Source organism: Agelaius tricolor, unplaced genomic scaffold (genome assembly GCF_023055355.1).
Source record: "Agelaius tricolor isolate 1412-34295 unplaced genomic scaffold, bAgeTri1.0.p SCAF_24, whole genome shotgun sequence".
Taxonomy (NCBI): domain Eukaryota; kingdom Metazoa; phylum Chordata; class Aves; order Passeriformes; family Icteridae; genus Agelaius; species Agelaius tricolor.
In genome coordinates, this window is record NW_027269284.1 from 11,062,661 (window position 1) to 11,088,852 (window position 26,192).

Below are 26,192 nucleotides of genomic sequence, written 5' to 3' on the forward strand. Positions count from 1 at the left end.
AATTCCTGGAAGATAACTGCTGGAAAAACAACCCAGTGCTCTTCAGTGGGAGAACAAAAGGCTGTTAGTTTCTAACCAGACTTTAGTTATTTAAAAACAACAAAGAAACCGACAAACCCCAACCTAACCAATGAACAAAACCCCCAAAAATGTGCAACAAAACCCATGGAAAAATATACTTCAGGAATACTGCTAGGGAGAGATGCAATGCAGCTACTGAGTTTCTTCCATTTCTGTAGGTCTACAGATAGAATAAAAAATTTGCAAAATAGATATCTCAATCTTTATAAAGGTGTTCTGTCACCTGTTAGATATTTTAACTTGCACTTTGTATTTGATTGAATAATACCCCACCAAATATGACATTACAGTCAGATATGACAGCTGTACTCCCAGCTAATCCTGCTGAGAGAGCTGGGAACAGAAGGTGTGACAGGGGTGTACTGAGTCACAGCTTCATGCTACAGACTTTTCTAGCTGTCTGCAGCTCTTCTCCACAGGATAATTAAGTAAAACAGGCACTTTGTTTATAGAAAATGGTATAGTTCATTAACCATATTAATTTGTACCATTTGAATATTTTCTTAGATTAAAGGCCACTTGAGTAAAAGACATTTAGAGCAGTCAGTCTGTGGCAAACAAAAAGTGCAAATGATAAGACCAAACTAAAACACACACATAATACCTTGCAAACTCTGATATTATAATAAATAGTATTTATAATTATTAAGGACTTGTTTTTAATTCAGTATTGTGTGAAAGACTTTTTGCATTGATTAATTGGCCTTTGGTTTAGCATCTATATAAAACCTGCTATTCCAATAGCATTCAGAAGGCCATTTCTGGAGGTATTCTGAACTTTGTTGGTGCAAGGCAACCCATATCATTCAAGGTAAATAAAACTGAGCAATGGTGGAGAACAAAAATATTGATTCACGCTATTCTAACCTCGGTAGTTAAAATGTTATTTCTTGATTCTCATCAGGTAATTTACACTAAAATGGTTGACATACAACAACAAGGCTATTACATAAAATATAGTAAATCAACAAAATTCTTTCTAGGTCCATTTAGGTAATTTGTTCTACAGTGGATATTCCATGCAAAAAACCACACTACCCTTACATGAACCACCTGATAATTTCCTCTTCAGTGAAATTCTCCCCCTCTTGAATATTAATTGGCGTATTTTCCTATAATTTTTACTTTCATAAGTCAGTGCACTCAAGCAGAATTTTATGAGCAATCCTTTACTAACTGAATCACTTTCCTCTGAAAATTTTTTTGACAAAATACTTATCATACAACTGATAAATCCAAATATGTTCAGTACTTTAAAGATATTTTTCTTTAGATGAGTTATAAAAATTCCCTTTGAAGTATAATTGTTGGCTGTAAATGTAAGAAATATATTTAATCTTGAATTTATTTTAATGTATTAATTTAATTTAATATTTTTTTTTGCCTCTTTTATTGTAAGACAAACCAGCAGTATGTAGGCCATTCTGAACAAAACTAATACATTGGTTTTTTGTTTTTTTGGTAACAGTTGCAGTCTATTGGGATATTTGATAAGTTTTTGATTTTTTTTTAATTGTTGTTCGATTTTTTTTGGTCTTGGCTTTTGTTCGTAAAAATGGAACATCAACATTAAATTTCTCCTCTGGTTCTTGGCAACATTTCTTTTTGCTTCAATTATAATGCTGCATAGCTACCAAAGAATAAAATGAAATTTAAGAAAGTACACTCAACTTATAAGCATGTAAACAGTTAATAATATTTTCAACATTTCCGCCATATATTCAGATCTACCACATAACATCACAAATCTAATTATAGCCCAACTTTCTGTTCTATTTGAATGTGAAGAACATTTTTTTTTACTGAGCTATGACTCTATGACTATATAATAGAATTAAATTTATAATTATTCTCAGTAACAATGATGATTAGGCACTTCTGTTCATATTAAATTGTTAAAACCAATTATCTCAATTATGAGAACAATGATGAAAGAGTTTTTACTATAATAAAAGCACAGAAGTGTCCCTTGGATATTCATCCACTATACAGATGGAAATAGTGTGGAAATACCCAAATTAAAGACTCATGTTCAGTCCTAGGTAGGAGAAATATTCATACAGTCACATCACTGTATGAGGACTGAAAAGAAGAAAAAAACCAACCCGTATCTATTCTAGGCTTATTACTTCTATGATAATCTTCTGAAAGAAATATAAAACCATCAGACATGATTTCCTGTTAGGAATTCAAGTTGACAGACCATTAGCACAAAATGCTGCTGGTTGTGAACCTGCAAGCTAAAGAAGTCTTGTAAAGTCAGTATATTTTAACAAACTATTCATGCTAGCAGTGCACAATTATGTAATTGTTTAGCTGCATTCATCCTGAAGGATGCCAACAGTAAAAATAGTGGGCCAAATTTTCAGAGAAGCTGGGACTGAAGAGTTCTCCCTGTCCTTCTCCTGTTTAAGATGGGTAACACACCATGCCTTCACTGCTTATGATTTCTGGAAACTGCTGAAGTTTTTAGGACACATAGCCTCAAATGCCAGTAATTAAAGAAATTGGTTGCTGCTACAGGATGGTGGACAAGGTTTGAGGAGCAGTAGTTGTAGAACTAAGATAATAACAAAAGAAAAAGATAAGATAATAATAAAAAAAAATCACTTACTGTGACCAATAACCAAAACAAATATAACAAATATAACAAATAGCAGTACTTGCTTGCTAACAAACAGAAAGGAAAAGGGATTCAGAAGATGATCTTTGACTAGAAGTACCAGCTGAAGACAGTAACAGTCTTGCTGTGATGAACAATATAAGCCTTCTTTCTGATCAAACCCAGAAAGAGTTCATACATAACTCAGTGTTTCAAAGAAGTGAAGTTTCTGGAGTAGGACAGAACATCTGGAGATTTAAAGGAAACAACTGCTTTGACTGTTTGCTTGGTCAAACTGGCACTGAGTACCCTTGTTCATGTAGTTCTCCTGACCTATTTTTTTCCTCTGAAAGTCTATTGCTGGTGTTATTCATCTTTCTATGCAGTGCATTGGGTACCAAGAAACACTCTCTGGACTCCAGAGCAGTGTTCATTGCAACATCAAACTAATAAACTTCTGCATTTAGACCTTAGCCATGGAGATTAGTCAGAAATAGATGAGATGAACAGAAAACTTTTCTTTGCTGTGCATTGCGCCTGGGAATAAGGGAAATAAAATATTTTAATTGCCTTACATTCATTAATTCCACATCTATTGTTCTATATATTTATTAGTTTGCACCTTTGCAAGTATAACCATTTTATATGAACTCACAGAAAAAAAAAGTATGAATTCTGTGAAACATTTTTTTACTATGCTTTCCATATCAAATGCCTATTAATCTGAATAATTTACCTAGGTCACTTACACAGCTTTTGAATAAATGCTTTATTTCATGGTTACATGGACCTCTAAAACACGAGTGCATTTTTGAACCAGTACATTTCTTCAGGATAGAGTTGTGAGCCATCAGCAACTAATTAATGATCATTCAGGAAAAGCTGCTAGTTCAGGTAGGAGGAGTGCTGTCAAGTGTCAAAGTATTCACATTTTGAAAGCTTCAATTAAGATAATTTTTTTAATCTATTGTTAGCAGGATAAAGTTCATAAGTTTTCCTGCTGCTGAGAACTCCAGGTGTCACCTCCAGCAATTCCTTTATTCAACAGATACAATTACCTTTCAAATACTAAGGGTTCATTTTTCTTTAGAACTGCCACTAATTATGAAGAATTTTAATCACTTTTGCTGCAGAACTGTTAAAAGCTGCACATTTTCTCGATGCTGCTCTTTAAGAGAGAAGAATTCAAACAAAATGTAAAACAGGCATTAATCCCAAAATATACGTTGAATGACACTGCATTTAATTTATTTAAGGGACACGTTATCCTCCCCCCCAACAAAAATTCAATGAATTTTGAAAGCAATTCTAGTCTTATTTCTTAACAGCCTAAAAAAATCAGTTTGTTCAGTCAAAGGTAATCAAAAGCTAAATTCTCAACTACTTGACTTGGTAGAAGTAGTTAATACTCCTGCCCCGGGGGTAGGCAGGAGCTTTTCCATTGCTGGAGAGAAGCAGAGAAGGGAAGGTAAGTGAACCTCCTGTGGCTGTGCTGCACAGCCACAGCTGTTAAAGGGCATTGGCAGGGCAGGCTGTGATGGCTGCAGCTGGCAGGGCAAAACACCCATCCCAAGGACACCTGCTTTGGATGGATGGCACCTGAGAGCAAGAGAATGGGGCCAGGGGTCTCAGAAAATCTTCAGCTGAGACTGGTATGTACTGTCTGCAGGTTATTACAAATTTCTGAACAGAACCATAACTCACATTTGGAGTATTTAACTGATATTTATGCAGCATATTTTAATTTTGCTGTTGTGCCCACAAAAGCCTTGTAACTATCAACACACCAAGCCTTTTCCTAAATATCTGGGAAAACTAAAGGTTATTTCTGCACAAATACCCTCCATATCCAATGCAGGGACTACTTGACATTGTCAAAAAATGCCTATCTGCTGGGAAGACTGGAAATGCTTCTAGTTTATAGAATTAAAAAAAAATTTGAAAATTAACCTAACCTTTCAAATCTACAACTTTTAAACTAAATATAGAATAACATCAGTTTATTTGTTTCTTTTTTACTGCATACACTTTTCTGGTACAGAGAGTAGTTTTTTTTTTTGCACTCAAGCAAGCTCAAAGTCTTTCTCAAAGTGGACTGGCATAATGCCTCTGTGGGAGGCCAGGTGTGTTAGAAATCCTTACATCTCACTGTAAGTGGAGAAGCTAAAACATGGCACAAAGCCTCTGTAAATGCCTACTTCAGGCAATAATACCGATGCTGCCTTTCATTGCAGTACTTTTCTGTCTACATGTGTGCTATCACACCTTTGGTTGTTTCACATCTAAAAGCTGATTTTTATCTTCTTCATGAACTCATAACATTTCAGGCTGAACAAACCTCGTGACTTTCAAAGTGACCCTTTTAGGACAACAAACCCTCTGCTGTCAATACAGCTGCACATTGGCATTCAGAGTAAGAGCATGGACTGATTTAAACTTTAAATACCAAAGTATCTTTGATATGCCTCAGGGCACAGCAATGATTTCCTCTGAGTTTTCTTTTTTTTACCTTGCAATGTCAATTTAAAATGCTATTCAGTTGTATTCATTGTATTCAGCTGTGCTAGGGAAGACTTCACTCACCTTCCACAAGCCATGACAAATATTATAAAACTCTCAAAAAGAGACAAGCATAAGTGAAACATTTTTCTGAATGGCCTGGTTCGTTGATATTTCTCAGTTGTGTTTGAAAATGCAATTACTATAAAAAGTAACAATTGAAAAATGAAGATCTTGCTACCATAAAATTACTATTTTTTCCAAATTCATCTGAGTTTGAATCTTACTGATTTCTCTTTCCTGTAATCACAGTGTGACTGGAAACATACCACTGATCTGATTTTGTCATCCTTATGCATACTAAATAGAAACTTATTTTAAAAGCACAAGTTTAAGTAAAATCACAGACTCATGTTTGATCCCACTAAATTCAGCCTCATCTGTGCTACACTGAACTCAGCAGGAGTTGTGTGGGGAAATGCTACTTGTCCACTTACAGGATTCAAGACCAGAATTAGTACTTCTAAGACATTACATAAGACTGTAAAGCCAAAATGCCTGAAGCCACTGTGTATGACTTAGCCAGAGACTCCTGCTTTCTTCTCTCTAGTGCCACTGATTTAAAAATAGCAGCTTTTGACATAAATGAAGTCAGGGGCTGCATTTTGTTGCAGTGACCCACTAGAAAATCCCTCTGGCCACATGTGCATCTTTGCAGATACCAAGGGCTTTAGACAGGTAGAAACAAGGTATGACTTTATACAGAGGGCTGAGCATCTCACTTAGAGATAAAAAAAGAACACAAGATTAGAAGATAAAAGAATCCAGGATCATATTAGATCATCTGGTTCAAATACAATCCTCAGTTATTTCAGGCACTATTTAATTCTCAACCTTCTCTGTGAGACACTGAAGTTATTCTTGATCTTTTCATATATAAATCTATTTTCCTCACCTCCATGGTTTCTTCACCTTTGCAGGCCTTCTTTGCTAACTGCTGCCTGAGCAGTTTTATGCTCCAACATTCAGCTCTAAGTCATCTCAAAAACGATGACATGATGCCTGACAACACAATGAGCATTTTTTCACATTACAATACAGTGAGACAATGCATGACAATACGATGTATTAGGTCTTTAAGAAAACATGTAAAAGAATGTGCATACAGAGTGTTCATATAAAACAGTTTTTCAAGTTACTTAGATAAAATATAATCAGCTATGTGGAAGTCTTCCATGTGATGCTTAGAGATATTATATTTTTCTCTAGCTAACTGGCATTTTTCAGACATCCTTAAATCCTCACCCTGTTCTGAGTTTCTAAGCTTCTTTTTCTCTCCAGGTCATAGAGGCATATATGTCCCATTCTTAGAAATGGGCAGAATGCAAAAGATTTCCACAAAATCACTAATCTCAAACTTGGGGTGTCACCAAAATAACACAGATTTCTGGCACAAAAATGGCTTGAGTTATCATGATCAGGCAATTGATATAAAATCAACTCCCCCAATTTTTGTAACTTCCATGAGTGTTACTCTTTGTTGTAATAAAAAGGCAATTTTTCTTTTCTTTCCAAAGGACTCCAAGGAACTCCTTAGAAGAAGGAGCATTACCATGTGCCTTCCTGTGCACACATGTGGCTGATCTCCCTCTCAGATACAGTGGTCAAAGGGTGGGCAACACATTTGTGCTACACCAACACTTTTTACAGATATTCCTGCCACAATTAGGGTCTGGGGTTATTTCTATGTATTTCCAGTGCTAAAATAACTCCAGTGCTTCAGTGCACCATGTTTCCAGAGCCAGCAAATTTGCAGAGATTTGAAAGCAACAATACTTATTCAGTTTCTGAAAGAAGGCGGTAACAGAAGATTGTTTCAAAGCTAGGTATTTTATCAAAACAATACACCTCCTCCCACCTCCTCCCATCCTTCCATTTAGTTAAAGACAGGCATCATGCCTAACCTCAGCCACCCTGGTTTCCTGTCCCTTCTCTGCAGCAGTGCCTTCTCCACTTATCAAAACAGGATGGAAAGGTGTTACACTTAAACAGAATATGCTTCTAAGGAAGAAATACCAATAAATCACTTAATGCAAAGATAATGCATGGAAATGCTTTATGCCAGGTTTCCAAGCTCTCAAGGTCTTGACTGTCTTTGTTACACTTATTTTCACTAGGAAGGTTGTCTGAAAGTTCATGCCAATGTTTCTGTAATCCCCAATTAATCAGATCAAGTTTTTTCTCCACATGTTCCACCACCTGACACATCTTGACAGGTGGCAGAAAAGCCATTATTTGGTTCAGAGGATGAACATATAATTGTGTTATGTGAGTGGGAAAACTTCAAAATCAAAACCTGCAAGCCCCTCATCCGAAAATGCATGACAGACTTACTTACAAATGGGGTCAAAATCCCTGCAGACAAATCAGGAAACTGAATGGAATACATTCTATGTCAGTTTTTGGGTGTTCAGTTCTTTTTAAAAATATTTGGCTGGTGGGTAAAAGGGAACAATCTGTAGCAGGTTTTCTAAAACTACAATGCACAATTTTTCAATTTTCTCTGAAAAATCAAAAATCTCTTGCTGGCACAGCAACTGTTGTAAAGGTACAATGGGTGAATGGGGAGTTCAAGAAAATAGCTAAAAATAATCAGAAGCTTTTCTTTTTTCTGTTTAAGTCAGATTTTAGACCATCTTTCCTTAAAGAGATTGATTCTGCAGGCACAGTTGAACATGAGTGCTCAGTCCTTGAAGAGGCATCCACATAGGTTTAACTGAGAAAGTGGGAATAAATCTTAGTTTTCCTTTTTTATTAAATATTAACTAAGGCAAAGTTAAAGAAGGAAGACATTTCACATGTACCTAAACCTGTCTATCATTATTCAAATTTCCAAAAACTGCACATTATTTACCCATTCTGTAAAGGCATTACAAAATTAAAGGCATTACAAATCAATGCATTTGCTCAGGATGCATAACCCGAACAGCACAAATGCTCTCTGCAGATCCTGAAAATGTTCTTTTACTTTTTCCTTTGATTTGTTTTCTCAGCTGCAATTCCCTCAGTTTTTTCCATTTACTTTTTGCTGGATGACAATTCTTCATTTGTATCCTATTCTTTGAAACAATTCTTTGAAATGTATCCTATATTTATTTCAGGTCCAGTAAAATAAACCAAATAGGCACAATGAAGCAACTGTCTGGGGCAACATGGCTCCCTAATCTATAGAACAATAAATAATTTTCTCTCAGATCACACATTGACTGTATCAAGCATAAGGGCCCCTTTAATTTTTAGAAAGTGAAAGCTTTCTGATGTTTGTCTTTTGACAAAAATGATGAAGTACCAAACCCCACACATCTGAACATACCTGTTGCTAGCATTACTCTTTCAGTCCTCAAAAATACCTGCAAGCTGAAAAGCTGAGTTCAGAAAAATGAAACCAATGAACACCCTCCACAGTTTACAGTAACAGCTGATCCTCACTGTAAAGGAACAGATGGGACTCATGCATATGCTATCAGAAAATGGTTTACACACCATCTAAATTATCAAGAAGGTATTAGATGTTCTAACAAGAGAGAAAATATTTTACATTTAAAGACAATTTTATGGTCTAGAAAGTTAAAGCAGTATTTCTATAAACTCAATTCCTCATGTTATTTGTTGTCTTTAGATGGGATAATTTTTCCAAGTACCAGTAATTCAATGAACATACACGAAATTCTTCCTAGCTTAAGATTTGTACCTATGGAATCATTACAAATTGTTTTTGTAGTGTAACTACAGGAGGAATTAAGATACTGAGGATTAGTTGACAATTGTCCCTGTTTAAGCACTACAAATGAATGGCAAGACTTCTACAAAAGGCTAGAAGTATAAAAAATATGCAGCTTTATAAAAAAGAATATATATCTTAATTTTCATGGGGAAAACCCATTTTACTACCAGAAAGGTGGGAAAATTATTCTTGAACTTCAGTGTTTTCTCATTAAACCATCAGAGTGCTACAAAAGAACACCAAAGTGTGAAATTTTCCTGCTAAAGGGATGTCACAAAATATCAATGAGAAAAGGTAGCAGGAAGAAATAGCTTCATAGTTTATTCCAGAAAAATCTGTGTTGATAAGGTAAAAGTTTACAAGATCACAAGAATGTTGAAAAGGAGGAAGAGGATCAGTTGCTCTGTTTCTGCAAGACCTAGAGGGTATCACACAAAAATAACAAAGGATGTATTCATGAAAGGTGGTAGACATGTAGTTTTCTTTGCTAAAGAATACTAAAAGTCTGCTGTTTCAGACAGAGATTTAACAAATCCATGGGAGACTATGAAAGTGTTAGAAGCTATGCATCAGAAAGACCCTAAGATGGAAAAAAAAATGTGCATTTGTTCTCTAAAATTGTCTCACCTACTTGCCCTGTTTGTGTTTTGCTCTGGATACTTCCCTACAACCACTGCAATGGAGAAAAAGAGAAGTACCAACTATTCAGTTTTGATCTTTGTGTAGTAATTAAGGACTCAGTATCCTTGGTAGCCTGCTCGACTGCCTAGAATCAAAAAGGTTTTCCTTCCAGTCTCTCTGCATCTTTCTTTTTTTTTACACTTTCATTCTGTCTCTCAAGCAGCTCACCAACAGGAGACTGGCTCTGCCCTTGCAACACCCTTCTCACAGCTAGTGGCACTGCTCTGAGGTCCCCAAAGCTGTCTCTTCTCGGGCTGGACAAGTCCAGTTCACCCAGTCCCTTCTCACAGGTCTCCTGACACTGACATGGTGACTCTCCAATGGACTCGTCACAGGCTATTGATGTCTTTCCCATACAAGCAAAGGGGGGCAAAACATGACTCAGTAGTTGCTCTCAATTGTTGAGTTGTGCCTTGTGGCACAAAAAGCAATGGATGCAAAGTGGACTTATTGGAAATAATTTCTTTATTCAGAAAAAAAAAATAATATATGCTCTCTTCTTATTCAATCATCTCAAAACATTGCTAATAGTGGAAGTTGCCCAGCTAAAAGGCAGTAAAGTAATTCAGATCTATTAAGATCTTCTAAGGAGAGCAGAGAAGTTTCATAAATCATAAATCAAGCCCCATCAAAGTCAGCTAAAATATTGCTATTGATTTGCAGAGATATCACAATATGACTCTTCATGGCTTCTTCTCAACAGCTGAAGAGTCAATTACCAAGATTTTCATTAAAAGCAATTCAATTATAAGTGCTACCCAGATATTCCTACTATTGTCAGATATGACATGTTTGTGCACAAGGAAAGGTGGAGAGGCCAACTAGGTAGCTGCTGGCACACTATTAATGTTCTTTGACTTTAACAGCACTGAGCACAGTGAAAAACATAATAGAAGCTTTAATTTTAATGAATTGCTGTAGAAAGCAAGCAAGCAATTTCTAACAATAGCTGTTTGTCCTGGATGCATCTGCAGACACTTTGGTCCAAAGAGATTGTGAAGTGCAGCACAAATCATGAATAACGTCAGTAAAGAGAAAGAATCTAAATGAAGAATTCTAGAACCCATTTTGAAGAATGGTAAGATGAAGAAGAAAAGCAGAGGGTTGATCTTAATATGCTGGAAATATAACACATTGATTTGGAGGTTCTAAAAATTGGTGGAACATATCTGTAATAGGGAAAAAACTTCAGTTTGTTTTAACCGAGATTTAAGAAAACCCCGATGGTGATACTGCAAGTAGCTGCACTTAAACCCTCTGAACCACATAAAACACCAGAAGTTTTAAAGAAGTTTTAAAGAAGTTTCAAGTCAACATTTGACATTCCTAAGGTATTTAAAATTCAAGAAAAGTTCTATTCCACAGAATTCTTTAACATCCACCCCCCAGATCTCAGTCTAAGAAACATATGTCAGCAGAACAGTGGACTTAGCTGAACCTGAGATTTGTCCTTACAGAAGGACAAAGGGATTGCTATTTTTTTCCCAGTATGTTCACAGTATTTTGCACAGAAATTATTGACAAACTCTTTTCCTGGAAACAAGAGTAAAAGAAATATCTTAGTCTTCTCCCCATTTTTCTCTAAAGCAGCATATTTTTTTCTCAGCTTTTCAAAAGAGGATCGATGGAATTATAGCAGTATTTCATTAGAGTCACATCAAACATCAGGAACTCTTCCCCAAATAAACCACAATCAATCAATTAGACCACTTCAGTGGTGAAGATGTATAAACAGCTGATTAATGTTTAATGTCAAACTCCTTACAAAGAAAAAGAGGCAATAAATAGTGCATAAAAAACCTCCAAAAGCTCAAGGGAACAAAAGTCTTACTTTCTGGTTTACTGCCAAGGCAAAGTTCTGTACAACTGATTTGCTAGCATAATGCCAGTGCAAAAATACCTGTCCTCAGATGTACAAAGAAACATGAAAAATAGGTACAGACATACCTGGTCCAATGCAGAACGATGCAATGATTGCAAGGATACAAAATATACTGAGGTAAGGAAGCCAATGCACAGTGTTCTGGGTAGATAAAAGACATTAATTTTAGATATATTGTACATATCACAAATATTTTTAAAAACTTGCAGATAATAGATAGTGTTTTCCATGATTCTTTATCTATTTCAGAATTTAGTTTGGGGTTACTTTAGAAAATCCCAGCATTTCTATAGGACCTTATTAGATGATTTGTGTTTAAAGGCCTTGGTCTCTCTGAAATCCCTGTAGAGAAACAGTAGACAAGCAATGTACCACAGTCAGAACTCCAAAAAATCACAGCTTCTTGTGGCAAAGCTCAAGCCAGCCTGGAACACTGAACACTTCAGCACCTCCATCCACCTCAGGTATTTCAGTCATGTTTTAAAAGAGCATCTAGGACGGCCCACAGAGCTTCACAGTTCACCAGTGAAAGGCTTGGCCGAAGACTATGGCTGACATTTGGTAGTTCAATCAGGGATCTGAACCTTGCCAAAGCATGGGAAAGCCACAGTCCAGGGCTTTTTAGCTATAATCTGATTTTGCAGACAAGGAAGGCCATATATGCTATCTTTCCTCTACTTCTAAGTAGATTTTTCTCTACTGAGACCTCTAAATATCAGGAACTTGAAATATGAAGAGCAATTCCTGTGGAGCTTGCAGGACACTGTTTCTGAATCATGAATGTGTATGTTTTAGTCTAATACTAATAGATGAGAAAAAAACATATATGCCCATTTCTTTCTCTCTCCAACAGGTGCTTTACTGCAGCAAAGTGTGAATGATATTTTTAATAGAATTTTGCTATTTTTGAAAAGTTTGTTACCATACATGTAGGTGTACTATCACCACATTGAATGGCACTCTAAAAATATCCTTGCTAAAGGAAGTAATTATTTTTTCAGTGTTAAGGAAAGGCCCCCATTTTCTGATGTTTTCCTCTTTTAGTCTGGGTTATTTCCTTAGTTATGTGGAAACCATGGTCTCCTGGACATTAACATTAACAAAAAGGGTTGTAGATCTATCAAAATTACACAATCTAGGGTTCTTGTCTGGAAGCAAATCCAAGGTCTCTGAGAAAGAGAAGGTGCAAATATGGAGTAAATATAAATTTCTCTGGGATTAAGCCTATTTGTACTGTGATCCTTTGTTCAAAGCAAATCTCTAATAGTTTACAGATTGAAAAGATTTTCCTTTTGAAAGGAGGTAAAACTGAAAGGGATTTTAAATAGCTGAAGGTCATCACACCCCCAGTTTGGCTTTAAAAGATCTGGAAGGGAGTTTTTCATTTGGCATACAAAATATGCCTTAGCATCTCTCTTCAGGAGGAGAGCTCTCTTACAGCTGTTCTGGCAGGAGTGTGAAGTAAAGCTTTGTTGTGAAGTACATACAGGTAAATCAAATAACACTGCAGTGCTGTGGCACAGACCTGCCAGTCAACCTGACCTACTGACTCCCTTCAAACAAGAAACAAGATTTGGAAGTCAGATTAATGGCACCACACAGGAATCAAAACCAGCAGGAAAACACTTTGATGAAACACCACCCAAATCCGTGCCATTGCAAATCTCAGTTTTACTTCTCTAAAGTCCTCAGGAACATAAACAAACCACATTATTACACAGATGGAAGTTAAACAAGGAAAATTATGCAGGGCCAGAGTTTAAACTGGTTTAATAAATAAAATATGATCATTTGAAACATCTGGAGAATTGAGTACTAATAACATCTGATAACTTAAAACCATATCATCATAGGAAGATATTGATTGAAAGAGACCTTTAGAGCTCATCTAATTCCAATCCCCTGCAATGAGCAGAGACATCTTCAACCAAATCAGTTTCTTCAGGGCCTGTCCAACCTAGCCATGAGTGTTTCCAGACATGGGGCATCAACCATTTCTCTGGACAACCTGTTCCAACACTTCACCACCCTCACTGCAAAACACTTCTTCCTTATATCTAATGTAAACTGACCCTGGTTCAGTTAAAAATTATTGCCCCTTGTCCTATCACAAAAAGCCCTGCTAAAAAGTCTATTCCCATCTTTCTTCTAAGGCCAAATGTTCTCCAAAGGACGAGTATTTTTATTGCCTATACAAATACCAGAAAAGTAACTTGAAAGAAACATCAAATGTGGAAATTTTTCATTTAAAAAATTCCAAATGTAAAGTAGGAATGACATATAAAGCATGAAAGAAATCTCAGAGAGAGTGAATTACAAAGATACACCCACAGAATATGGGTAAACTGTTTATTCAGCTATGGGTAAAACTGTCTTCATAATGGTTCATCATATGCATAAATCTTTGAGTTAAGGAGTCTGAATGTGAAAATATGTGAAAGTCCCTATAGCTTTTTAATGCAAAAACTTTGGAGCAAACAGATTCATAAATTAGTATAAGAGACCTTTCCCTCCTCATGCCAAGCTGATTAAAAGGATTGGCTCATGCAAGAATGTTGAAACAAACCAGTATCAAGCAGATTTAAAATAGGTAAATGAGAGAGTAAAAATCTACAGTTACCTGTAAGGTCAGGGAGACAGTGAGCACGGCAAAGAAGACGATCATCAGCCCAAAACCTCCAATGAGCAGAGGCCTGCGCCCAAGCCGCTCAATCACCAAGCCCTGGAAAACAAAAGGTGGCATTTGACTTTCTTGAGAAAACACTGGAAAACTTGGATCATGAAATATGTTTTCCTATTAAATATGAAGATCAAAACTCAACCATGAATTGATTTTACACTGTTCATAAGTTATGACATTCATAATTGTGCTTACAGTTATATTTACAACATTTAACATGTTTGAAAGAACAAGTCAGTATGGTATCCTCATCTAAGACCACTGAAAAAATTGTTCATTGTTTGAATGGCTTACAAATATGCACTAGATTTCTATGACAATGTTCTTACAATGCATAATTTTTAAATACCACTGCGTTGAAGTGAATTATAGTCTCTTGCTTTTGCATTTTGACTGTTTCCTAATTTCAACATCTCTCTGAATTTAAGCGTAAGACTTTTAAAATTTGAGATTTAAATATTTTTAGCATAAATTACATCTTAATTAAACAAAAATTTATTTTAAATTTCTTTCTTTCTCAAATGTAGAATAAGCATTTAATTTTCATTTTGGATAATTAGTGCAATTAGAATATCTAAGCAAAAGAAATCCATGCAGCAGAAAATTTTGCTCAGAGAAGTGATTTTAACACTGATACTTGTGCAGTTACACCTATTTTCAATTTATATTGAACATCTGAATATAAATCACAAAATCTAAATACTTATCTACTAGAGAAAAACACAATGAAAAATTTCTTAAAAAGCTGTAACTTGAAACTCTGCTAGTCTGACTCATTTTGTCATAACAGCTGATGTACATTTCATGTTGGTAACTACTAGAATTACTAATTACACTTGGCTTTCTTATAAGAAAAATAAGAGGATTTTATGAAGATTATAATGTACCACTTCAAATAAGTTGAAGTCAGAATCCCAAAACTGTTTGCCATATCATTATTGACTGGTGACTGAATGCCATCTTCTGCACATCCTTTGAGGAAAAAAATAAAACAGGCAACTAAAATGAAATCTGGAGTAATACCCTTAATTCTGGGAAACAACACACATCACTCCACTGCCAGCAACCAAAAGAAATGTGTTAAAGCAAAGAACAGAGACACCCACAGATGAAATGCCTTGAGAGGCAAGTGCTTCTCCCTCAGTCTGGAGCTCACCAGTGGATTTTAGGGCAGGCTGTCTGTCCTAAACTCATGTTGATGTTGCACCCTGAGCTGAACTTCCTCACCAGAGATATGCTCTGTGGTGCTGCAGGTCACTGAAAACAGCTCTGTGGCAAGTTTTTTCATTCTTTCTTTCTTTAAATGGGGAAATATATTAATTTGGACAATTTCCACGGCTTCCATAATAGAATTTTGGAATTTTAAAAAGACCTGAACTCATCTTAAGAAGATCTTATGAGGTCCAAATGTTTCAAAACTGCAACTGCTTCACTGTCAAAACCTCTGCAATATGGCAGCTATTTCCCATTATGATTGATAAATCCGTCTTGCAAACACACATGACCACACAGACACTGAACCAAGAGACAACTTCAATGGCTGGGAGGGCTAAAAAATTATTTGATAGGTCTGTAAGACCCATCTTCTGCAATTTCTGCAAGAAACTTCTGCAACAGATGTTTCACATGTAATTTGGAGTGGATCATATGTTCAGCAATAAATGTTGCACATGTAATTTGACATGCTGTGTAATTTCTCTTATTTTTTCAATGCTGGATTGGTGGCCATGATCAAGACATCTTGGTGTTACACAGCTGAGGGGTTTTGTATTAAAACAGGGTCAGGTATGATGGTTCTCTTAGAGGGAAAAAGTTCATGGATGCCTCTCATACAAAACATGGGAAAAATGTTATATCTAGTTTTCACTTGTAAAACTCAATGCAAAACAAATTCCTGTAAGGAAGGACAGTTTGGACTTGGTCTTCCATAAAAGAAAGTTTTCCTGGTGAAAGAAATGCTGGTTTTGAGGGTGTAAACAGTCAACAACTTAATTTTTTAGTTATGATTATACAAATCCAAAACTTGTTCACTTGCAAAACCCACTAAGATGCTTATGACTCATAAGAAGTGGAATATGATTCACCAGTTTCCAAGTATTTATAGTTCTGAATGCTCCACTGCTATGTACTGGTAACTGTTACCTATTGAAGATCTATAGCAAATCAAAATATGCTGTACAGTAGAGTAAATGAAATAACAAGAAATCCAGTACATGCTCAAGTACAGACAACAGAAAAACATTAGAACTGTTTTCTGTGATAACACCTGAGTTATATGCCAGGCTGTGTAGGCTGATACTTGTTTCTGTGTGATCATAAACATGCATTTGTAGAAACCTATACCCAGCCATGATGGTTAGCACAACTGAAATGACTGAAAATGTGTAAAAAATATTGCATCCAAAATTCTCATAACACAAATGTTTTGTGATAAAAAGGCAACTGATATACAAACTACATTAACAGCTCACACAACTTACTTCTGTCTGTCAGGAAACACTTGTGAATAAAGTTAAAGAAGCAAATGTCAACCTTTTCACTTGAGTCAGCTGCAGATACCAGGGCTGACATAATGAAAGCAGAGTGCATTAAAATAGATCAGACAAGCTTTCTTGGATAAAATGAATGTGCAAGCAAGTCCTGCAGTCCAAATAGCAGGTCATTGCATTCTATTCCCTACTTATATCCTGGCCCTAAATTATACTAAAGAAACCCTCTCAGGTTTTCTTGATGTCTCAGCTCTGTGAAGAAGTTTGCTCTACAAGTTAATGTCAAGAATAGCCACACTTTCTTTCTCATGTATTTTGGATAAAGGTCTAAGACTCTGTGACTAGACTCAGACTTAACCCGGCAAGTTAACACTGTGTTATTTCCATTTTAAATATCAGTATTAAAATGGATAACCTCATTTATATCACTCTATGACACAATGTGTAGTATCTTGTACCCAGGAAAAGGAGAGGAACAGCAGACTGAGAATTATAAACTGGGGGGTTTTGATTCATACTTTGATGTATATCCATTAGTCTACTGTATGAATTATTAATTTTAAAACAAAAAAGGGGGTATTGTATTTAAGTACTTAAACTGGAATTTAGAGGCCTAGGATCAACTTTGACCACATAAGCACAAGCCTTAAAGAAATGTCTGTCTGCAAGGTTCTCACATCAATTTGCCTGTATCTGTATTAAAGCCACAACAGGATCTTATACAATATATCTTATATAAGGCATCCTAAATCAGCTTCACTTGGCAGTGAAATTTTCTGTTCACTAAAGATGCTCTCCATACTTGATACCTGCCAAGACCAGCACAGCCAGAACATAGCCCATCATCTTAGCCAGAAACTTTTGCCTCTGCAGTGCTTGGCAACAGCCCCTAGGGCAGCACAAAACCATTCATTTCCTTATTCCTATTCTGTCCCTTGATTAAACTGTAGATATTTCTGGAGCAATAGCTTCAGAAACAAAGCTCCTTCTAGTGATGATTCAGTTATTAAAAGTGTTGAGCTATCAAGTTTATGCTATAAAAGCCAGACTAGGTCTCAACCTTGATCTGTGACAACTTATTGTGGCTGATGCTTTATTTTCTAATTATGGTATTTGAATGCCCTGATGCAGATCATCCTGAATAGATTGATAAAAGAATTACTCAAACCCAATGCATTTAATCCTCAGCAGCAGAATATACATCTTTAAAACTTCCAATTTCTGAATATATCCTGCCAAAGAATTTGTACTACATAAATGCAGCCTTTAACCATGCACACCTTGGGTCTTAGGAGTGGTGTTGTAAGGCAGACCTTCATGATGAGACTTTTTCTTCTGTAAGGCACTACACAGTTACTTCAACACATGCAGTCCTCATCTATTCAAAAGTCCATGTGTATTAAAACAATTACAAAGGAGTAATATCTTTACCTAAAAGCAATCCTGTTGATCAGCTGTGGGCTAAGGCAGTGTGCATTAGCACAGTCTCTCTCTGCAGTCCACTCTGCAGAGAAAATATGTCCAAATGCCTCTGGCCTTTGACAAACACCATGATCTGAGATGCTGCTTGACCAATCTCTTTTCTATTGCTGCCTCTATCTAGTCTACTACAGACCAAGATATGACCTTCAAATTCTGGTAATTCTTGAGCAACAGCTTGGCAGGGTGAGGGGAGAAATAGGGGGAAATGCCGTGTTTGCCCCATTCTTGCCCTCCCTACTTACATCCTACTGGAAATGATGGGTATGTGAAGGCTGATTCTGAGTTGGTGGGAGCAATGTCACATGGGACTGCATTAAAAGTCTTACTAAAAATCAGATTCTAACAGAACTTCCTAGGAACCCTCAAGATTCTGGTATTTGTCACCTAATTTTTTTCACTTGCTAAGACTGGCTGTTACTTGGACATGTCTCTTTCTCCTCTGACAGTGGACCCAGAGTTTCAGTGGAGATGTCTTGCATCATCCTGTGGAAACTATGAAGGAAATGTGTTGGAGATGAGAACACCTCTGGAAGTATCTGGAATACCCTTTATTTAAGATGTGCCATGCCCTGAGCAGGGAATATTTCCTTCTATACTGAGATCTATTAACAATAAAAGAAACAAAGAATGAGTCTAAGAGCCATTTCTCATGACATCCTAAAGCAGATAAGAATCATCTTGCTAAAGAAGGCTGGCTTCCCTGACTTCTGTGTGATACTGCAAAGGATTTCCTACATTCTTTTGTGGTCTAGTACTGCAATGTATTTTAACTCATTCCAGCCTTCACACAGCTTGTCTCTGTCACAGGCTTTTAGTAACACCTCCATGCATCATCCTATGGGAAATACTTGGGGCACAGTCTTCTCAATATAGTCACGTCTAGACTCTTTCTGTGAACACTGTAAGAAAACCAAATTTGGTGCCACAGATGGCAAAATTGGATGTGGGATGCTTAATTTGAATAACATTCTCTTTTATTCTAGGCTGGCTTCATGGAGGAGGGAAGGAATCTTTTCAGACATTTCCTTCTGTCTCCCCTTCCATTCACCCTGCTGCTGTGCTAAAGAAAGGCACTGGAAAATTGTTTTCTTTGCCCACTGAGAGTAAGACAACAACTAAAATTAAACTGAAATGCTAAAACTTAGAAAACAGCAACAGTAATCAATCTTACGGAAGAACAACTAAGTTTGTGGTACTTTAGAAGGGATAGAACCGACTTCTACTAAACACAGGGAATTATTTAGGTATATTCCACCCTGCTGCAAAGAATTGCATCAGGTTAGATAATTTACTGCTGTAACATGTCTATGAATAGTAAATCTACTCAGTATTTCATTCCAGAGGATAAAAACCATCAGAAACAAACTTAAATTAATGAGCACCCCACTAAAAAGTAATTGTCTAGCCATTCCTCTAAATCAAATCTGTGTTACGTACAATGGGTGGAATTCTCTATCACTAATCAAAAAATATACAGAAAATTTATATTGTCTCCCTAGAGAGAGGCCAGGGCATCAGGTATGCAATGCTATATATATTTAATGAAGTAAATTAGGATGAGTTGGTGTAAGTGGAAGCTGCAGCCAAATTATGTGAATGAAAGGAAAATTATGATAAATGTTTAATCTTTCAATGTCTTGTTTATATGGCTTTTGCTGGAAAGGAGGAGGGATGGAGCTGTAGGCAAATCATGCTACAAGTGGGCATATCAAGGGATCTGAGGCAATACAGAGCCATGAAAAGGGTGGAATATTAATTGTATTTCCTCATGGACCACATCAACATTATTATTGTTGTGCTGCTGCTGCTCCCAAGAGATGAATTAAAGGGAGACTTTCAAAAATTTTCACAGTTTCAGTATTTTATCTCCTAAATATTACTTTGTTTCTCCATGAAATACATCTCTATTTCACTATTTTCCTTTGGCATTTGTAAGGGTCCCATCAATGGAGGTCATCAATACCGAAGTATTCTTACTGAGGCTCAATCTCATACCACCTAATTTATGCAAAATGATTACAGATGGTGCATGATTTCTAGTGGACATTTCCAATTGCTATTTCATTTAAGAGGACAGAAACTATACCTCTATAACTGTTTACCTTTACTGAAATTGTGGAGTTTATTGGGAGTAAAATCTAGTTTCTGCTAGCAAACACAACATATTAAAAAATACCAGGAAAATTGAATTGAGTTTTCTCCTTTCTTTCTTCTGTTTATTCCCTGAGTAATATAAAAGGCATACACCTGGCTTAACATTTAAGGCTGTGAAAGAGATTTTTAAAAAATTTATCAAAAGGAGACGTTGGGAGACGTTGGGAGTGGGAGGAATCCCGTCCTCAGCACTAGGCATGAAAACTTGATGGGAACTTACTCAAATAAAGAAGCTGCAAAATCTTCAACTGAAAAATGAAATTCATATTGTTGTTCCTTTAAACAACAGAAACGAAACATTTATGAAGATTAAGGAAATAAAACTAAGGCTAAAAGGCAGTGTGTCCGAACTGAGAAATTGGAAGGGAACAGGTATATTGGTACATGAGCATTTCCAGAGGCACAGCAGGTAGCACTAACAGAAAAATTATTAAGAAAACCTCCTCTTGCTCCTCTTGAGTACAGAAAGTTAAAGCACATGCCAGGAGCCAAAGCACACCCATCCACCTCATTATGTATGAAGAGTGTGCTCTGGAGAAGCCCCACAAGCCGACAGCACAGAAGGAATTGGAAGATAACAGACCCTATTTATAGAATGGCTTTAATATCATGGAATCATCTCCATGTAATTATCATCTGTTTTCACATAAAAGAGGTGTATTCTTCACTTAAATCAGTGGTAGAATTATCATTATTATTTTTCCATACATCTTAAACAAAGAACCATGTGTGCAGTATCACAAAGAAACTGTAAGAGGTAGGCACTTTCATATTTCTCTATTTCTATCTATTAAAATGAATAATAAAATAAAAATATCTTTAATTAAAAAAAAACAGATTTGTGGAAATTCACAAACACCAGAAGGTAATTTGTGACCCTGTAGAGTCCTTATGTCCTAGACTATAAGAAAACATACCTGATAGCTGGATTTAGTTTAACATTTTTGTAGGTCACAAGCAGTTACTCTGCCACTGAAAAGGACTCTCCAAAACCATTCTTCTGACATTAAAAATGCTTGCTGCTGTGTTCAGTATTGTTCAAGTAGAGTTGGTATAGAATATATGAAGGAGAAATTCTAACAAAGAAAGGACTACTGGCTTGTTTGCAGCTTTCCATTCCTAAGACTTCTGCCGTTGTTTCTTATCTATTGCAGTGCAAACATAAATGCATTTCCTTTAGCAGTTACTTGTCATTTTAGTTTGCTCATTTAGTGCATTTTTTCCCTAGTCCTTTCCTGTGCATGGATGAGTTTTTCTATTAACATCTCCCTTTACATTCAGAGCAGAGCAAAGGACCTGCTCTGGAGCTCATGGGTTAGGGAAGGATGCCTGTTTGTGCTAAGTGAGGCAGCAGAATTGAACACCACATGGGACTCTCCTGGGTGGCTGTTCCTGCCAGCCACACTGAACTGTGCCTGTAGCTGCCTGAGCCTTCTCCAAGCAGCACCACAGCTGCCCAGCAGGCACAGGAGAAGACTGAGATGTGAATAAACCTCTGCCAGGTAAGTTTGCTCTCCCAGGTGAACTAATTTATGAGTCACCACGTAATATACTTTGGCCCTTGCTGTTTCTGACTTCTCTTCACACATACAGAGCGCTGCAACTTTTTCTGTTCCTTTTGTGGATCTAAAATTAAAGAGCATCTTAAAAAAATATTCCAAGAAAACAATTTGGTTTAGGATTAAAATTAGAAATAATATTTTGAATTGCATATCAACCATTACACTTAATCAACATACTATTCTTTTTATATTTTTGGCTGTATAAGAAAATAAAATCTAATCATATTAAAATATCAAGCATGCTAATGGATTTTCATAACCATACTTACAGAAAAAACAGCAGCCAGAGTCTCAACACCACCAGTACTTAGTGTAACATAAGGGATTGTTTCCCGAGCGATCCCAGATTCACTAAAGATGTTGTTTGTGTAGTACCAGATCTGCATCAGAGAGAATAAAAGGAGTTATTAATCATTACAGGTTGAACTACAATATATTGGTATTCAGTCCAACCATTCAGTCTGCTTGAGGTGGGACTTGTTAAAACTCTGAGCACTCCCAAGTCACCGAGGGCTGAACAGGAAAACAGATGCAGGGAAAGTGCAAATTCCAGGTGCATTAGGCACAATGCTGCTGTAGTTCCACTTGCAGACCCAGGCAGAATTACAAACAGCTTCAACTCAATTTAGCTTAATTCACTTTGGGAGTAAATCAAAGAAACTCACTTTAAGCTTGAGCAACAGGATACAAACAGGTTTCATGTGGCTTACAAAGCAGGTTTGTGTAGCTTTATGGAATACTTCAATAGCATGTAACAACAGAGAAGAGAACAGGAAAGAGATGTTGTGAGGCAACAAGAAGCTGCTCATTTTTTGGACAGAAGGAGTGAGGTGTTATTAACCTTACTGGAGTGTGGATATATGCAGTCAAGCCATCTCCCCAATCTCTCTTTATTATCCACAGAAAGAAAAGATACTTTTAAGATTAGAGTTGCTTGGCGAAAAGTAATATGCTGTTTTAATCAGAGGCTTGAAGTAGCCGTCACTAAAGGACAGAAATACAGGTTGTATGACCTGGAGGAAGTCAGTCATGTTTAGTCATTAAAACCATATCCAGCAGTGACATATCCAAGCAGAGAATATATAGTGGCAATATTCTAAAATAGCAAGTCTGGTAGGCATCAGGGTCTCATTCACATCAATTTCCCACTTTGGGAATGACCCCCTTAAGGCAGTATGTCATACAGTGTATTCCTCAATATGAAAAAGTATAACATTCACCAGTGAAACTTCACCATAGTTTTGTGACTTCTTTAGAACTGAGACAAAATGGTGGAGGATAAATAAGTTTATTAAGACTTATATGTATCAGGTAAATGTTAACAGAGTAAAAGATACTAATAGGAAAAATTTTATTTATGTCAGTTTAGGTCAGGCTGTCTGGTATTTTGTTCTAATTGAAAACATTAACATGATTGGAGCTTCACCATGATTTATGTTCCATGTGGAAATAGACAAATGTACTGTTTTAAGCAAAACAAATTTTGATCTTAAGTAAAATCCTTAAAAAGAAGCAAGTGTTCTCAGGTACCAGCAGGATGATTACACAAATCTGCCAGTTGGCAATTTCCCTGGAGAACGACCTGAGATTGTCGCCTGAAGGAATCCCAACTTTCCCATATGCCCTGTCCAGATGGTAGTTGTGGAAAAGACCAGACTGACTAACAGGGCACTACAGACAAAGCAAATGAGTTGGAAGGAGCCTTCCCTGCCAGCAAAACCTGGCTGGTGCTGGCTCACACCCAGCAGGTTGGTTCAGATGCACTCAGGCAAACCAAGACCCAGGTTCACCAGTATCTGCACACCTGGACCGGGCCTCTCATCTTGGAGCTTCAGATTGCTTGAGCAGCATCAGCCAGGAAAGCCAAGTGGTCCAGCTATTTCTCTTGACCTCTCTCTTAATTCTCTTGGTTTTACTATTAACTGTTACTAACAACCATTTAAATAATCCATTTCAGAACACAATTTTTGTGTGAATAATTTTTTTTCATGTTTGGTGACATTGCATGAGAGGAGAAACAGAGTAATAATAAAAAGGAAGGCTTGAAATAGCCAACTCAACACACAGGATCCCTGACAAAGACAATTTTTCTGAGGCATATTTTCAGAAAATGGCCATCCAATGACACTTTTAAGTAACTCTGGCATCCATTTTGGACTTAAGTTGCCTGACTATCTACCCACACTGTCACTGAAGCCATGAGAGTGTGGTTTTGTTCTGCCACAGAATACCCGACAATTTCCATCAACTATTAAGTATTCTCAAAGTCACAAAACTCTTCAGTTTCCCCAGAAAATTTAGCTGTGATCTTTTCTTATAGGCAATGTGCTCCATTGAACAGTCTGTTTACTACTATAAGTGTCATTTTTTTCTCCATTATGTGTTGATAAATCTTAAAAAGACTGGATGACAAGATAATTCTGGGGCTTTTTTCCTCAAAAATATATCCACAATGAGGAATAAAATAACCTGCCATTAGCACTGAAATCCTACCATTAGAAGAAAACTCCACCTATACAAACATTATTGTAGTTTACCCCACAGGATGAAAAAACTCTTTTAATGCCCTCCTAGTATTTTGCAAAAAGCTTTCAGATACCAGTGTTCCAATTGCATTAATCTTTTAAATAGTCTTAGACAAATTACTTTTATTTGGAGTCTTAAAGCTATAGAGATACCTGAGATAAGCCTGAGCTAATGTTCACAGATACAAAAGCACATAGATTTATTAGCCCTGGGGGGAAAATCTAGCTGGAGTGTGATGTAGAGCACAGTGAAAGTTCCTTACATCAGTAAGAATATTACTTATATATATAAGCAAGTAATGACTTTGAACTATGACAAAAAACCCTTTCCCTTTGAGGTGCTTCATGAGAATATTTGTTTTATGCAGCATAAAGCATCTAAGCCAGATGCCACAAACTGCAGCAAGGATAGTTCTGGCTGGATATAAAGAACACACTTTCCACAGTGTAAGTGGTGTAAACACCTGGCAGAGGTTGCCCAGGAGGGTTATGGACTCTTGACCCTTGAATATGTTTAAAACACAACTGCACAAGGCCCTCAGTAGCCTGAGACAGCCCTGAAGTCATTCCTGCTCTAACCAAGGGCTTGGACAAGGTGGAGGGATCTTCAGACCTAAACTGAACTGTGACCTTCTCATATAGGCTCAGATAGGTGGTGAAGGAGACGTCTGATATCCATTAGCCTTAAACATATTAATGGCCAATAGGATTCACTGTTTCATGTCTTTTACCTCTTTTGCTTCACTTTCCAAGACAGGAATGTTGAAGCAACAAAAAAACCCCCAAAAAACAAAAAACAAACAAACAAAAAAACCCCCAAAAAACAAAAAACCAACAAATAAATACGCAGTGCAACCTTTTAAAATCCCTTATAGGAAGTTTTGATTTTGATGACTTCTGTAAGTACTGAACTGAATGAATCCAAGCTGAAATGTCTACTGAAAAAACTCTGACTAAGCATGGGGCATGTTCAGAAACAGAGAATCTGAGTATCAGATGTGAAAACTGCATCCTCTTCCTTTGCTGATCTTTTCTACCTTTCCATGTATTCCTTCAAAGTTAACCCAACATGGCTTTCCTCAAACATTTTTTGCTTTACAAGCCCCCAGGCAATACAGATCTCTGTGGATCTTCCCACACACTGCTCTCACAGAGTCACTGCTGAAGGGAATTCACAGAGGTTGGTAAATAGTGTAATTCAAACCTCGTTAGAAGGGAAAGGGGCTGCCCAGGAGGTGCCATGGCCTGAGGCAGGACACTTACAGCATTCAGCCCACAGAGCTGGTAGCACCCCATGGTGACGACCACGGTCAGGATCTGCCATCGCACCGCGCGCGTTCTCAGCAGCTGAACCACCGACACCAGCTTGGTGTTCCTCTGGGCCCGAGACTCCGCCAAAACTTCCTCTATCTCCTGAGACACATCATCTTTCCCAAGGAATCTCTGAAATGCTGCAAAGAAAGGACACGTACTTTAGGCCAGACACTTGGCACTGTGTGCATTTATAACTGTCTTGCTTCTTTAAAATAGAAATATTTGGCACAAACAGGAGGCAAACATGGGCTACAACTCTATTCTTCTTCCAACAATATCATTCTGCTCTGGACGTGATCTGGTTAATCCCTTCAATTGGGCTCAAAAACTGAAACACAACCATAAATTGTCTCCCTAAGAGATCTCTCTTATGTTATTTCATATATAATACAGCCTAAGGTCCAGTGAAGAGTGAAAACCCTGTGTGACTTGAAAATATTACCAGAGTGCCTCTGAA

The 26,192-nt window shown here is 36.9% G+C and overlaps 1 protein-coding gene across 1 annotated transcript in view; it reads right to left on the reverse strand.

Annotated features, from left to right (window-relative positions):
• Positions 1-26,192, reverse strand: part of SLC2A9 (solute carrier family 2 member 9) — a 78,058-nt gene that overhangs the window by 15,027 nt on the left and 36,839 nt on the right. The window contains exons 7-10 of the mRNA XM_071447340.1: positions 25,685-25,872; positions 22,166-22,276; positions 14,150-14,251; positions 11,595-11,670 (exon numbers count right to left, since the gene is read on the reverse strand). Of these exons, the coding sequence (XP_071303441.1) occupies positions 11,595-11,670; positions 14,150-14,251; positions 22,166-22,276; positions 25,685-25,872 (477 nt within the window). The remainder of the gene's footprint in view (positions 1-11,594; positions 11,671-14,149; positions 14,252-22,165; positions 22,277-25,684; positions 25,873-26,192) is intronic.